This window comes from Zalophus californianus, chromosome 8, assembly GCF_009762305.2.
Source record: "Zalophus californianus isolate mZalCal1 chromosome 8, mZalCal1.pri.v2, whole genome shotgun sequence".
Taxonomy (NCBI): Eukaryota; Metazoa; Chordata; class Mammalia; order Carnivora; family Otariidae; genus Zalophus; species Zalophus californianus.
The window spans coordinates 22,417,739-22,432,127 of record NC_045602.1 but is presented as its reverse complement, the minus strand read 5'-3'; the positions used below and the strand labels follow the sequence as shown (position 1 = coordinate 22,432,127).

The window sequence follows — 14,389 nt, the reverse complement described above, 5'->3', positions numbered from 1 at the left end:
CCTCCAAAAGAAAATCAGGAGAATGCTTTCAGCCCTTGCTTTCTTTCTCTACCATAAACCCTCTGAAGGCCATTCTACTTCAACCTTCCCTCCCAATATATCCATTTTATACTATCCATGGATTTCTGTACTTCTTTCCTGTGCCTTTGCTCACACCGTTCCCTCCATCATCTCCACATAAGCCGCATTCATCCTTCAAGGTCCCAGCTCAAATTTCACCTTTTACCAAGGAGCTTCCCAGATTTCTCTAGTAAAAATTCTCCCTCCCATGTGTTCTCAAGAAGGAAGGAAGAAAAGAGGATACATGAGTGTTTATTTAAACACTTGATCTATTTCAGGTATTTTGCATATGTTAATCATATGAGGTAGATATTGCCCCATTTTACTTGTAAAGATAAGATCCTGAGAGTTTGAGCAGTATGAATAAGGTCTACTAAGAGGTGGTGCTGGGATTTGAAAGTAGACAGTCTGACTTCAGAGAACAACTTTCCAACCTACCACATTTGGTCTCCTATTAATTTACTAATGTAAATTCACTCCTGGCATGGGGTGTTTTGCATATAGGAGCCTTTAAGTTAAGTGTGACATCGAATTATCTTGCTTCCTCATTGTGTTTCTCCAGTACCTGTGACAGGATTCTCCCTGTCTTAATCATACAAGAATTGAGTAAACGGGGGCAAGAGCTTCTGCCTCCCAAATCAGCCGGCTCTGGTTCCACTCAGGTCTATTCACTCACCAGCTGTCGTCAGGACCTGTACTTTCCACGGGTGAACGGTCAGGGCTCACTGGTATGAATCAGCGAGATTTAGGGTTAGGGTTACATACCTGAAAGAATCAGGTATGGCTGCTTCCTGTAGTGTGGGTTTCCTGAATATAGTTAAGTGAAGGCTGCCAGCCTGACATCTGCCAGGGATCTTATTGTAGTTTCCACCACCCTCAGAAGGATGTTGCACTATATTCACAAAATTTTAGAATGTTAAAAGCTGAAAAGGGATTAAGAAATCACCTAATCTAGTGATTTCCAAACACTTCTAGTTGTGGGTCTCTTTGTTTAAAAGTGGCTCTTTCTAGAAATATATTTAAGGCAAGGTAAAGTAAAACCTGTAGTGATACCTCCCCAAAACATCTCCTTATAAACCCCTAACACGGAGGAGCCCAGTTTGAAAAACATAGTCTAACAGATGAGGAACCTTAAGTTCAAGTCTAGTGATGACCAAGGCTGTAGAGCCCACTAAGTTAAAAAACCAGTACCAGGACCTTCTGAGGTTGTGGAATCCCGTGCTTTCCATGAAGGAGTCCTCTTTACACAGCATTTCTAGAGGCCATTGTGGACAAAGGCTGAACTAGGTGCTACGAAGATGCCAAATACGAACAAGACCCATTTTCACCCATTCAGGAGCTCACAAGGCTAGTTGAAGACCCAGGGACACTGAAAAAATAACACACGCACTTAACTATGGCTTATAGTTTCCAAGTTGATTTCCGAGACTGAGAAGGGCGTCAGCACCTTGGCCAGTTCCGGGGTGCGGGAGCGGTGAGGGTCTATCCAGGTTGAAAAGCCCGGGCTTCGGGAAGGGAAGGGGCATGAAGACGCAGAGGTCGGCCCCAGGTGGGGACTATGGCAGGCGGGGCACCGAGACCCGGCGCGGTCCACTTGGAAAAGGGGTTGCTCACAGACTGACAGCTGAGCGATTCTCCACGAGTTATTTCGCTCAGTCCACTCCCATTCCAGCCTCTGGCTGCCCGGGGAGGGTCGGGGGTGTGTGGAAAGCTTCGGGAGCAGCCTTCCGCCCGAAGGGGCGGGGCTTGCGGCGGAAGTCCTTCCCAGGTCCGGTCACGTGGGAGGGGCAGGACGCGAACACAGGTGAGTGCCAGGCGATTCTCCTTTCCCGGCTCAATTCGTCGCGTGCCTGGAGCGCCCAAAGCGTATGTGACCGGTCCAGGCCCAGAGAATGACAGGCCCTATTTCTGGTGTGGAGTTGGACTCAGGAAGGATGCGGGCTGGTTCCGACTAAGAGTGAATGTAGGGACCGACCAGGCTCTGGGTGAAAGAGCAAACATGCCCTTAGGAGTGTCTCGGTACGGAAGTAGGCCCCCCAGGTGGCTCTGCTTCAGAGATGGGGTGGCGGGTGACTGCCACCGAGATTCCGCAGCCGCCTACAGCCTTCCTCTATTACCTGCTTGCCTGAGGCGATCCCTGTGACAGGAAGCTGTTCAGGAAGCATCCCACCTGAGGCCTCTCCCCTCTAGGACATTTTGGAAGCGGGTTGGGGAGAGGGAGTGGGCATGAAGGAAAGTCAAGCGTCTCTTTAATTGTGGGGAGGGGCAGTGGGGGTGACCCCCCCCTCCTCTTGGCTTGACAGGAATCATGGCACTCTGGCGGGCATACCAGCGAGCCCTGACCGTTCACCCGTGGAAAGTACAGGTCCTGACAGCTGGTGAGTGAATAGACCTGAGCGGGACCAGAGCCGGCTGATTTGGGAGGCAGAAGCTCACCCCACCAAACCTCCCTCATTTTTTGCTTCTATTGAGCGCCCTTGAAAGGTTGGCTGTCTCTCATCCGAAGTTGTCCCCAGTCCTTTGGAGGGTGGGTCCCCAAGGTTGTTCCTAAGGAAAGGGTATACAGAGCTGTAAAGTAGGATCTGAAAGTCCTCAGAAAGCTGAGGAGTCATCCCTTCGGGTTAAAGGCATTCCCCCAGGAGGCCTTAACTTAGAAAGCTAACAATAGCACACGCCCCTCTAACATCTTAGAGTGTGCAAAACACTTTCAACACATTATCTCATAGGGTCCCCACAAAGATCTGTGAGCTAGGATCCCTTGAGTCCACGTTAGATTACACACCCAATAAGTGTTGGGATCAGGACTCTTACCCCAGTTTATTTTTCTTCGTTTGTTTTTTTTTTTTAATCATGAAATAATATCTTAACATACAAAAGAATGGTTAAGATGTGTGTACAGTTTAAATAGTATTAAAACTGATTACTCTTGTATCAGTACCCAGCTTGAGAACCCTTGAGCACCTATCCCTAACTCATACAAGCCAAGAAATAATTACTTTCCTGAGTTTTGTTTATACCACTCTTTTGCTTTTCTTACAGTTTTACTATCCATGTATGTATGTATCCCCAAACAATACACTAATCAAGGATTTATGTTTACTCCAAATCCAGTGATTGGATAGCAACCTAACAAAGGTAACCCAGTGACTTACCTGCATTTGTTACCATCTTTATTTTTCACCTTAGCTAAGAAGGGAGGGGATGGCACAGAGATACGTAAGTTTTACAGGGGAGAGGAGTAGAAGGTCTATGACTGTTGGGGTAGTGCAAGAGTGATCGGGTTAAGATGGGATCTTGCCTATGTTTAGAGGAAGGGAAGGGGATTCTAGGGAGGACCATGGGCTTCTGAGAGAAAGACTGTTGGGAGGAGTGGCAGGCTATGAAAGCCAAGGAGGAACAGTAGGCCTCTTACTGGAACAGCCCCACTTCAGCACTAGAAACTTCACTGGGTGACTGGCCAAGGGATGGGCGATTTTGCCCCTCCCTGGGCCCCTCTCCAACCTCTGTGCCCAACCACCCCATGTCCTGTCCTCAGACTGTCCATCAGCCTGCATGACTCACCTGGTTGCGTGTGTGGTGACTCATGCTGGACTGTGTGGCTGTGATGGGGACTGACACGCTGGGCCCTCTGCCAGCCTCAGACTCCCTCAGGGCCCTTCACTGCTGGAAGGAAGGATCCCCCTCGTGGCCATCAAGAAAAGAGAGGGAGGGATAGTCCTTGTGTTTCCCTGCCCAAGGGGTGTGCGGGGGACAAGGGGAGGAGTTGTCCTTCAGAGGGCCCCTTGCACAGATATGTGGCCGAACTGGGGTGCGGGTCTGTCGGTGCCAGAGCCCGCATCATCTCTGTGTGGCCCTGAAGCACTTTCTAGGTAGCACTTTTCTCAGACCTCTTCCCTGCTGCTAGTGTATTTGGATCAAACTACAAATAAAGGGAGAAGGTGGGTTGAGCTCCCCAGGGTGGGTTTAGCTCTGTTTTTAGATCCTAGCACATTGCTTCCCATGGACCCCTGGGATAGCTCCTCACACTGGAAGACCGAATAGAGATTTCAGACTTGGAGTTAGAAAAGCATAATTTGAATTTCAGAGTCGTAGCCCCCAGTCGCTGCCCGAACGGAGACAAGTCAGTAAACCTCTTAGAGCCTCAGTTTCCTCGTTGAGGAGTTGAGTTGCGTTAGCTGACCTCACAGAGTCAGCGTGAGGGTTATCTCTGTGAAAAGGCTTTAGAAATAAAAAAATGCTTAATAGACATAAAGGCTCCTGGGCTTGGCCCTTTCCATGAGTGTTGTCAACCCACACACAACAAGCTGTTCTTTTTTTTTAGATTTATTTATTTATTTTTTAGAGAGAGAGAGAGAGCGCACACAAGCGCCCAAGGGGCAGAGGGAGAAGGAGAGAGAATCTCAAGCAGACTCCACGCTCAGCACAGTCAGATGCAGAGCTAGATCTCACGACCCTGAGATCACGACCTGAGCTGAAACCAAGAGTTGGACACTTAACCGACTGCGCCCCCCAGGGGCCACAAGCTGTTCTTTTTTCTACTGGTGTTTTGGCTGCATTTGTTCCATTTGCCTTAAATTTGAACATGGGTGACTCTCTCAGCCTTGGTTCTCTAACAGCAGAGCCTGGGGCTTTGGTGCAGGTACTTTGTAAGGGAGTAGGAAGTAATCCCATGGGGGAGGAGGGAGAGGTATAAGGAAGATCAAATTGCATACTGTTTAGGGTACCTGGCTGCCCCATCCCTTAAAACTGACTGAGAAGCTCTTTGAAACGCCTCTTAGGACTATAGGGGAGAATAGCCTTTTCTGGAGACAAGAAACCTTTACCCACTAGTTCTCATCCCACATTGGTAAAAGGTTTGCCACGTGGGATGTCAACACCTGTGTGCAGTCCCCGGCTAAGGCATCAGCGGGGCAGCCCCGGGTGTGACCCAGGGCTGAGGCAGGATTCATCAGGTTGAGCTGCAGCAGTGGCCAGAATAAGGGAGAAGTGAATCAAGATCTGAAATGGTTCAAAAGAAGTGCCTGATAGGCCTAGTGTTGACCCAGCTAAAGTCAGGAACAGAGCAGCCTGGGAAAAGGTCCACTGTGTGTTCTGCAGAGCCTGAGTCAGCCTTTTCGCGTCCTTTCTGGAGGGCCCTTCCAGTCTCCAGTGGGCCCCGGGCCCAGCTCCATCCATTTTTGGCCGCTCTAGTCCTGCTATAGGGGGGCAGCTGAGCTGCAGACGCTGGTTTCCCTGGAGTCTGACTTCTGCCAGGATGTGAGAGCTCAGCGGGCCCTGGAGCGTCCAGTCCAGCCCTGATACCATAGAGCAGGAGACTGCGTCAGGGGTGGGGGTGACGTGCACTGGGGTCCCCATGGTCAGCGGTAGAACTGGCCTCAGAATGGAGCACACTTCCCAGTGCTCTGCCCTGCACTACGGGGCCTCGGAAAATGGTGTAGCCCCCGTTGGTCTGGGCTTACATACCTGACAAGCTGTAGAGCCCTCTGTTTTGTCTCATTTTCCAGCAGTAGGACAGCTTTGGGCCAGGAATGGGTAGAGCATTTAGAGCGGTCCTGGAGAATGCACTCTCCCCTCTCTCTGCTAGGCTTCAGTTGCCTCTGGGGTCTGTCAGAGCCAACCCCCAGCCCAGGCAGCCTTTTAATTGTGGAGACTTCTGGGGAGGGGTGAGTCAGCAGCACCACTGGCCCCATGCCAGTGGCTATACTTGTCGCCCCAGGCCTCTGATACTCAAAGACACACTTCCTGCTCCCCATTCCACCTTGCTGCCCCTCAACCTTTTTTTTTTTTTTTTTTTTTTTTGACAGAGAGAGACACAGCGAGAGAGGGAACACAAGCAGGGGGAGTGGGAGAGGGAGAAGCAGGCCTCCCGCTGAGCAGGGAGCCCGATGCGGGGCTCAATCCCGGGACCCTGGGATCATGACCTGAGCCCAAGGCAGACACATAACGACTGAGCCACCCACACGCCCTAGCCCCTCAACCTTCTCATCTTCCATTAGCACTTTATTTTCTTGCAACTATGACCCCATACACAAAAGCCAGGAAAGGAACAAAATAGGAGATGTAGGGAACTAGGAAGACGGTGTGGAAGTTGGGGCTTTTCCACTAGTGGGCAGCGGGTGGTCCCAAATAGATTGGTGCTCAGGCAGCCTACCCCCCACCCCCTCACTCCCCTGAATCCGGTGGCGAGTGACGGCATGAGAACTGGCACCTACCCAAGGGCATGATGTCACGCCTGCTTCAACGTCTGCCTGCTGGGCTCCACGCCCGGCCTGGCATTGGGCATCACTGCCTGGCAGCCCCTCACCCTGCCCCATCAGGGCTCGGGCACTACGTCTCTGCAGGTCTCCGGCTCCAACCCCCTGGAAACAAGGCCAAGGCAAGGGGAGCCAGAGCACCGAAAGATCTAGACCAACCGAATATGTCAGGAGGACTCAGTTAGGGCCTGTTTGGGCTCTGGCATTGGGGAAGGTAGAATGAGGAATCTGAATGTCAGCTCTTCTTGATCGAACTCACTTGGGCCAGAGATGCGGGCCTGCTCTGTGCTCAGACCAAAGCCTTCGACTGTCCTGGAGGTGCTGCAGGCCCAGCGCCCCAATGATCTATGGGCAGAGGAGGAACTGCGGGGCATGGCTCTGTCTGAAATGGACAGGGCCGGCAGGGTCTCCAGAGCTACAAGTCCACTCCGTGTCACTGCTGCCCTTCTGCCTGATGCGCCTGGTCTGGGGTCCTGGAGTCCGTCTTTCTCAAAGGCTGCTGGCTCCCCAGACTGTGGTTATCATTCCTGCTCTGTCTTCAGCTTGTTGGGTGACTGTTGGCAAGCCACAAAGACTGAAAACACACACCTCCCTCTCGTTGTGACTGTTGTGACCTAGGAATATTGCTGCTTGCCCTCCCCACAAGGTGACAAGGAACAGAGAGGGTCACCTCCTGGGCAGCAAAAGACAGGAAGTGCATTAGTCCAAGAAGTGTCTTTGACTCGTGGCCTTTGGGGCCTTGTTTGGGCAGGAATCTCCTGCAAGTAGAAGCCAGAGGCCTCTTGGCGCCCCTGACCCCTGCGCCCAAGTCTCCGCCCCTTCTGTGGTTCCCGAGCCTCCTGCCCCTGCTTGAGAGAAGGCCTGGGTTCAGCCCCACTCTACTTCTTACCAAATAACTTCATCTCTCAAAGACATTAAATAGAAGTGTGACCCTACCTCCCAGACCTTTCGTGAGGATTACATGTGTGAGAGCCATTTGTAAACTGTAAACATTTTGCCAAAGTAGAGTGTCAAACTGTTAGGTCTCTTCATTTAAGAAGCGACTGCCTTCTGTTCCGCCCTCTGCGGGCCTTCTCCGGGTACCCTTGCCTTTATGCATGGCCATGGCAGCAGGCCCTCCCTGGGGGAGGTGAGGCAGGAGGTAGGGAGATGAGTGCCAACAGGTCCCCACACCTTGAGCCTGACATGTGGGCCTGTGGGCTACTCACGCCCTTCTTGGAGTGGGCCTGTTGTTTGGAGCAGTGCATTTGACATTTTTCCTTGGTTGGTTTTCTGAGCACCTGCCAGGCCCTTGGTTAGGTGTGGCAGAGGATAAGAAAACAAAGATGTCTAGGATTGGGGCGCCTGGGTGGCTCAGTCGGTTGGGCGCCCGCCTTTGGCTGGGGTCATGATCCCAGGGTCCTGGGATCGAGCCCCTCATCGGGCTCCCTGCTCAGCGGGGGGGAGTCTGCTTCTCCCTCTGCCCTGCCGCTCCCCCTGCTTGTGCTCTCGCTGTCTCTCAAAAAAAAAAAAAAAAGATGTCTAGGATCCTGTCCTTGCCATCTGGGAGGTCGTGGCTAGCACATTCTGGGAAGAGCCTCCAGCACTTTGAGAGTTTCAGGGAGAGAAGAGTGAGGACTGCCATGATGGGTGCCTCTGGGACCAGCAGCCTGGCTCCCCCGTGGCCCCAGCCTTCCCCAGCTGCCTTGGATGCAGCTCCTTGGGGACAGGGCCTTGCGGAGGGTGCGGGGGAAGGGCAGTGAGTGCAGCCAGCATGGACGTCAGAGCCCGCTCTGTACCAAGGACTAGGGTTAAAGAATGTGTTTGCCCAGTGCTAATTGAGGGCACAGGGACAGTGGTGGCTGTGGGGCTGGAGAGGGGCTCTCATTACTCAGTGAGACAGACAGGCGAGCCGGAGATCATCTGGTCACTCCCAAGTGACCCTGTTTGTGTGTGTTTGCTGGAAACCATCACGCCACCGTAACTGATGGGGGGGCTCTGTAAATAGTGACAGTTTCTATCTTGGTTTCTGGGTGTGGGTGTCTGACTAGGGTTGCTTGGGACGGGGTGTCTCTGAGTGAGGGAAGGGGAAGCAGGTACAAAGACCTGGGGGGTGGGGATGGGAAATGGCTATAATAAATATTGTTCGCTCTGTCTGAGGTTGTGAATGTGGGGGGGAGTCTGGGTTTACCTGATTGTGCTAGGAGGTGGCCAGGACTCCTCCTTGTGGGGACTCTTACCAGTTCAACCAGTCATCTTCCTGCCTGGGACCATGTAAGCACTCATGCTTTAGAAGAAGAATTATTCTTGCTGTCCTTCACAAAGAGAGACCCCCAAGACGAAGGTGAAGGACACTTTCCAGGGTCTTGCCTGGGACTGGGGGAAAAACCCCAGGGCTCCTTACCATTCTACACGTGATCTATCTACAGTACGGGTCCTGGAAAAATCACTGTGTAGGAAATCAAGCCACCTGGTTCCTGCCTTGATTCTGCCACTTACTGGTTATGTGAGGTCCCAGACCTTCATTTCTATACCTCAAAAATAAGGAGTTTGGATGGAATTATCTGGAAGGCTTTTCCAATTCTGATAGTCCATGATTCTCACCCCCAAGCACCTTAGATTCTCCTTTATCTGCAGTCTCTGACTGTGACTTCCCTTTAGGACTCTGTGCAGAGGCTGTGGGCCCCAGCCTCATCAAGGCTGCTCCTCCCAGTTTCTAACAGGACACTTCGAAGCAGCAGTAAAGGACTGGCCATTTGCCCCAGAATTAATCTCTTAGGCTCCGAGTGTCAGAGCCTCATTCAGGGACTTCCTTCCCTCCCTGGAATGGCAGCCCATCTCCAGGAGGTATCCTGACAACACCTGTGTCCCCTGCGCAGGGTCCCTGATGGGCCTGGGTGACACTATCTCACAGCAGCTGGTGGAGAAGCGAGGTCTGCGGGGGCACCAGGCTGGCCGGACCCTGATCATGGTCTCCCTGGGCTGTGGCTTTGTGGTAAGTTCCATCCACAGCCGGGCTGCTGGAGGACTGGACGGTGGTCCTAGTTCCATGTCATTCTTTAGTTTCCCTTGACCTCTCTTACATCTAAGCCAACCTCGAGCGTCTGCTTCCCCTGGGATTTGGTTTCTAATCCTTGAGAGAAGAGCTTTGTGATGCAAAAGGCAAGTGGTCCCCTCACCGCACACCCTCTGTCCTCCCTGGGATTTACTTTCAGGGCCCTGTAGTAGGAGGCTGGTACAGGGTTTTGGACCGCCTCATCCCCGGTACCACCAAGGTAGATGCACTAAAGAAGATGCTGTTGGATCAGGTGAGCAGAAGGAAAAGGGCCTCAGGAAGCATGAGCTGGGCTGGGGGAGGGCGGGGCTTTAGGTGCTCACAGAACTTTAATTTCTCTCCCCTAGGGGGGCTTCGCCCCATGTTTTCTGGGCTGTTTCCTCCCACTGGTAGGAGCACTCAATGGCCTGTCAGCCCAAGACAACTGGGCCAAGCTACGGCGGGTGAGCTGGGCAGGTGGGGGCAGTCTCCGGCTGGCGGCCCGGCAGCCCAGGGCAGTGAGGCCAGCTTTGTGGGGAGGAGCCGGGTGGGATGCAGCCAGAGTCCCAGGCTCGGGAGAAGAGGAGCTGGGGGGTGGGGGCTGTGGTCGGAGCCTGGTCTTCGAACAGCCGCTGTGTCCGGTGTGCTCCGCAGACTGGCAGGTGGGCGCTGCGTGGCAGTGAGTGCATGTCAGTTTGTTCCTTTTGTCTCCTCAGGACTATCCTGACGCCCTTGTCACCAACTACTACGTAAGCGCTGACGCCGCAGCTGCCTGTTCTCCTGTTTTCCTGAGTCTGGAAGTGCCCAGGGACGGGGGTCCTCCTCCTGCCAGAGAAACCCCTCAGTTGGGGTGACTCTCTCGTCCCCGGTGTGGGCACCATACTGAGGGAAGCACTCACCCAGTCGTTCTCCTTGTTCTTGGCTGCAGAAGCTGGAGGAAGACCAGCGAGTCTGGAGGTCGGGCGAGGGAGGCAACCCCCCAACCTTAACCTTCTTTCTCTTGTAGCTCTGGCCTGCTGTGCAGTTAGCCAACTTCTACCTGGTCCCTCTTCATTACAGGTAAGACACATCCTCACCCCACTCTCCAAGGAAGGTGCACATCACAAACAGCTGGACACACGGTGATTCTGCTTTCAACCTTGAATCACTTTTGACCCTCCCAGAACCCTGCCCTGAGCAGAGTTCCTCAGACTCCTGAGAACTTCTCTTCAGAACTTCTTATTCTTTAGAGAACCTATCCCAGAACCTGCCCACTGACCTTCTTTCATCTTCCTGAAGAGGCTCTTGCTCACAGCCCCGTCTCCATCCCGCCTGAGCTCTCCCCTTGGATGGCAGGGCTGCAGGGACAGTGCCTGGGGGGCAGCAGCGTAGGCAGACGAAAGGGCCCGGGAGGAACCTAGGCCTCTTAGTCCACTGCAGAGTACTAGTCTACCTCAATAATAAAGGTAGTTGCTGAAACCACAGTAGAAAATACAGTGGAACTCCAGATGAGTAGGTAAAATTGTCGGGGGTGAAAGGGCATTGGGAACAGGGAACAATACAAAACTCTTCAGAGGGGACTCTGAACAGCATAGCTTAGGGGAAGACTTGTGGACCAGCTCCTCAACACTAGGGTCCCTGCGACACTCTTTGAAACTAGAGAAAGGCAAATTGACAGTAAAGAGAAGGAGGTGCTACTTTTCATGGCAGGCAGGACGTTTTTGGAAGATAAAATCTCTTCAGCTGGTAAAGGTGCACAGAGACGTGTGTTCGGATGGAGCCTGCACAGGCATGAATAAGGGCCACACTTGGTGAGATGAGCATGTTCCACTCTGAGGCTCTTGTCCCGGAGACAGAGCTCGGGCGGCCGCAGAACCCGGCCTGCTTGTCCTCTGGTCCGAGCCGCCTGTCCCTCCCTCGGGGCTGAAGGAAGGAGAGCTCGGTGTGGACGTTCTCAGGGACAAGCCCTCCTTATCCGTAGCACTGGTCCAGCTCCCCGCCCCCGCCCCCCGCCCACGCTTGCTCTTCATTCTCCATCGTCCTCACGCCGCCACCGCCGCCCCTGTTCCGTAGGTTGGCTGTTGTCCAGTGTGTCGCGGTCATCTGGAACTCCTACCTGTCGTGGAAGGCCCACCGGCTCTAGGCCGGCCTCACCCCGGTGTCTGCGCGGGCAGTGCTGCAGCTTGACCCCAGCGCGGTCGCATGGCCTCCCTGAAGTGGGCACATCGCTTTTCCTGGGGTTCCGTGGCCACTCAGAACTTAATGGGCTGAGCACCTGACTCCTTGTGAATTCATTACAACCTTTATAATGGTCTCATCCCACCACATGGTAGGCACTCCATAAATACGTATGGTCTCATCCACTGTAGCTCACACCCGTATCCCAGAGCGCCCTCGCCCCCACTCTTCACAGGTACATCTGCTCTCTAACCTTCCCAGCCCAGCTGGAGCTCTGGCTCTTTGGGGGCCCCAAAGCCTTATATGGTGCCTCTGCAGATCGGTTATGTATGTATGTAGTCTGAAACCTGCTGAGGTGATGTGGAGGGCCCAGCAGAAACCTGTGGGGCAGTCAGAATTTCTAGAGCCGGAAAGAAGTCTAGAGACAACCAGTCCTGATCTTCCTCTACGGATGAGCACACTGGAGTCCACACAAGTGAGGTGACCTGTCCACACCACCGACCAGTGGCAGAGTGGAAACTGGAACCCACATGCTATAGATAAATGTTGGTGTCCCCACCAGAATTCATCTGTTGAAAACCTAATGCCCACGGTGATGGCATTAGGCGGTGGGGGCCTTCGGAGATGATTAGGTCATGAGGGATTCGTGCCCTTTTAAAACAGCCTCAGACAGATCCCTCACCCCTCCCACCATGTGGGGACACAACGAGAAGGTGCTGTCTATGAAAGTTAGTGAGTGGCTTCTCACCCAGTACATCTACCAGCGCCATGGGCTTGGACCTCCCGGCTTCTAGAACTGTGAGAAATAAATATTTGCTGTTTATAAGATACCTAGTTGATAGTACTTTTGGTATAGCAGTGTGAAGAGACTAAGACAAGTTCCCTTACTTCCTACCAAGTGATCTTAACTGAAGGGCAGAGGTACAATAATACTGCAGCTGTGATTCCCAGAAGAAAAACTAACAGCGAAAATACCACTTTGGGACAAACTCAGCAGCAGATGGACCTGCCTTTTGTAGTCTGAAAGCACCCAGAGGCCAGAGGCTCTCCAAGTAGTGCCTCGGCAGACCGGCCTAGAATTTAGGCCACGGGGCTGGAATAAGACCAAGCATCCCGGCAGTGGGGGGCTGCCTTGCCGCCTCGCTGCCTCTAGGGTGGTACCAGAGCGTGAGCTGGGAGCCGCCTGTGCTCCTGAGTGCCTCTGTTGGCTGAACCGACAGCAGGGACTAGGGACTGGGTCTGAGCAGCACAACCGTCTCCCAATGCCTCTGGCCCCTTCTAGAGGCCAACAGCAGGGTGGGCGCCACTGGCAGCCGTGAGGTCCAGCCTCTCTTCGGTGTGCCACAGAAGCCTGGCCACCTGACTGGTCTGATCTGGGGACTGGGCCTAGTCCCTGCTGGCTGTTGTAAGCAGTTAAAGGACTCTCGTGGCTCCCAGAGCAAGGGTTATGCCCCAGCAGCTTCTTGCTCTCTTAAGGCAGGGGCTGCTTGCAGCGCTGGCCCCAGGACCCAGAGTCAGGTTCTGAGGTGCGCCCCTCTGGGTCTCGCAAGCGGTGGACTTGAGGCTGCAGCCGTCATTGCTTCTACAGTCCGTGCATGTTCCTCGCTGACGTCAGTCGGAGCTGTCCTGGAGCTATATAAGGCTGGCGGCGGTCCCGGGACAGACCCCGTGGTCCCCACGGCGCCCTCAGCCCGCCCGAGGGACAGAGACCGGACAGAGACTGGAGCCCCGTCCTGCGGCGTGCACACTCTCTGGCAACCTGTGAGTGGCCCGGAGCATCCGCCCTGACTCCCTCAGCACCAGGACTTGGTGCTCAGCTCACCCACCACCGCTCGCCCAAGGGGAGAGAGGGAGAAAGGGAGAGGGAGGAGCGGGCTGGGCAGCGGCTGGGGCTGGAGGGAAGGCTGTGGGTACCAGGCGGCAGGCACAGGGGCCGGGCAGGGGAGCTGGATGCGCACGGGAAGGGGAGTGGTGCCACCTGCGACTGCCCCGGGCGCACCTCACCCTGCGCTACCCCTGTGTGTCCAGGGCCGGCGGCACCATGAAGCAGGGGGGACACGCGGCGCTGCTGGTGGCGCTGCTGCTCCTGGCACAGCTGCGCCCGGGGAGCAGCCGGTGGAGCCCGGAGGCGGCGGCGGCCGGGGTCCGGGACCCGAGTCTGCGCTGGAGCCCCGGGGCGCGGAACCAGGACGGCGGGGCCCGCGCGCTGCTCTTGCTGCTGGCCGAGCGCTTCCCGCGCCGCGCGGGGCCCGACCGGTGGGAATCCCGGACCGCGGGCGAGAGACCGAGGCGGGACGACCCTCCGCTGTCCATTGATCTCACCTTCCACCTGCTGCGGACCCTGCTGGAGCTGGCGCGGACACAGAGCCAGCGGGAGCGCGCCGAGCAGAACCGCATCATATTCGAGTCTGTAGGCAAGTGATCGGCGGGGTCTGCAGCCACGAGAACCTCGACCCCCGTCCCCCACCCCCGGGCCGGGACGTGCGCGACTGGAACTGACCCAGTCCCGCGGGCTAGAGCAGCCCAGGGATGCCCGGAGCACTCTGTGCGTCACCAATTTTTAATAAAAGTGCTGAAGAGCCTTTGGCCTCGGTTGTGGGGCGCGGGGAAGCACAGCAGGGTGGGAGCCCGTGGAAAAGTGTGGCCTCCCAGGCCGGCGAGAGGGTACCGGATGCTCCTCGAGGACTCCGGCAGAAGGGCTTTCAGCCGGGGGGGTCCTGTGCCATCGAACCCCAGGAACTCAAAGTCCTGGTGCCACCGCCCCACCCCGGCCCTCTTCCCTTGGCACTGGGCTCGAGGAACCCGTGCTTGATATCAAGGAGATGCCCCACGGGGGTCATTCCACTTCCGCCCCTCAAATGGTCCCAGATCCGGAGAAGGGCAGGATGGTGATGGGGTCGCCTCC

At 54.8% G+C, this 14,389-nt stretch overlaps 2 protein-coding genes across 7 annotated transcripts; both read left to right on the top strand.

Moving 5' to 3' along the window:
• Positions 1 to 1,823: 1,823 nt before the first annotated feature.
• MPV17 (mitochondrial inner membrane protein MPV17) lies at positions 1,824 to 12,314 on the top strand. 6 transcript variants are annotated; one of them, XM_027623559.1, is made up of 8 exons: positions 1,824 to 1,864; positions 2,364 to 2,438; positions 9,173 to 9,288; positions 9,509 to 9,601; positions 9,696 to 9,791; positions 10,044 to 10,076; positions 10,334 to 10,386; positions 11,380 to 12,314. In XM_027623559.1, the coding sequence occupies exons 2-8, from the start codon at positions 2,369 to 2,371 to the stop codon at positions 11,447 to 11,449; spliced, it is 531 nt and encodes a 176-aa protein (XP_027479360.1). In that variant the 5' UTR covers positions 1,824 to 1,864; positions 2,364 to 2,368; the 3' UTR covers positions 11,450 to 12,314. The 6 variants fall into 6 exon arrangements, 5 of the variants coding, with proteins under 5 accessions (XP_027479360.1, XP_027479361.1, XP_027479363.1 ...); XM_027623560.1 differs by having other exon boundaries at positions 10,044 to 10,177; XM_027623562.1 differs by having other exon boundaries at positions 1,843 to 1,864; positions 2,330 to 2,438.
• A 796-nt stretch (positions 12,315 to 13,110) lies between these two features.
• Positions 13,111 to 14,295, top strand: UCN (urocortin). Its single transcript, XM_027623564.1, has 2 exons — positions 13,111 to 13,245; positions 13,513 to 14,295. The coding sequence occupies exon 2, from the start codon at positions 13,526 to 13,528 to the stop codon at positions 13,904 to 13,906; it is 381 nt and encodes a 126-aa protein (XP_027479365.1). The 5' UTR covers positions 13,111 to 13,245; positions 13,513 to 13,525; the 3' UTR covers positions 13,907 to 14,295.
• The last annotated feature ends 94 nt before the right edge of the window (positions 14,296 to 14,389 follow it).

Coding starts and splice junctions, on each gene's coding strand:
- UCN (XM_027623564.1), top strand. CDS start 13,526: ATGAAGCAGGGGGGACACGCGGCGCTGCTGGTGGCGCTGCTGCTCCTG.
- MPV17 (XM_027623559.1), top strand. CDS start 2,369: ATGGCACTCTGGCGGGCATACCAGCGAGCCCTGACCGTTCACCCGTGG. Junction 2,439..9,172: donor AGTACAGGTCCTGACAGCTG/GTGAGTGAATAG, acceptor TCCCCTGCGCAG/GGTCCCTGATGGGCCTGGGT. Junction 10,077..10,333: donor CCCTTGTCACCAACTACTAC/GTAAGCGCTGAC, acceptor TTTCTCTTGTAG/CTCTGGCCTGCTGTGCAGTT.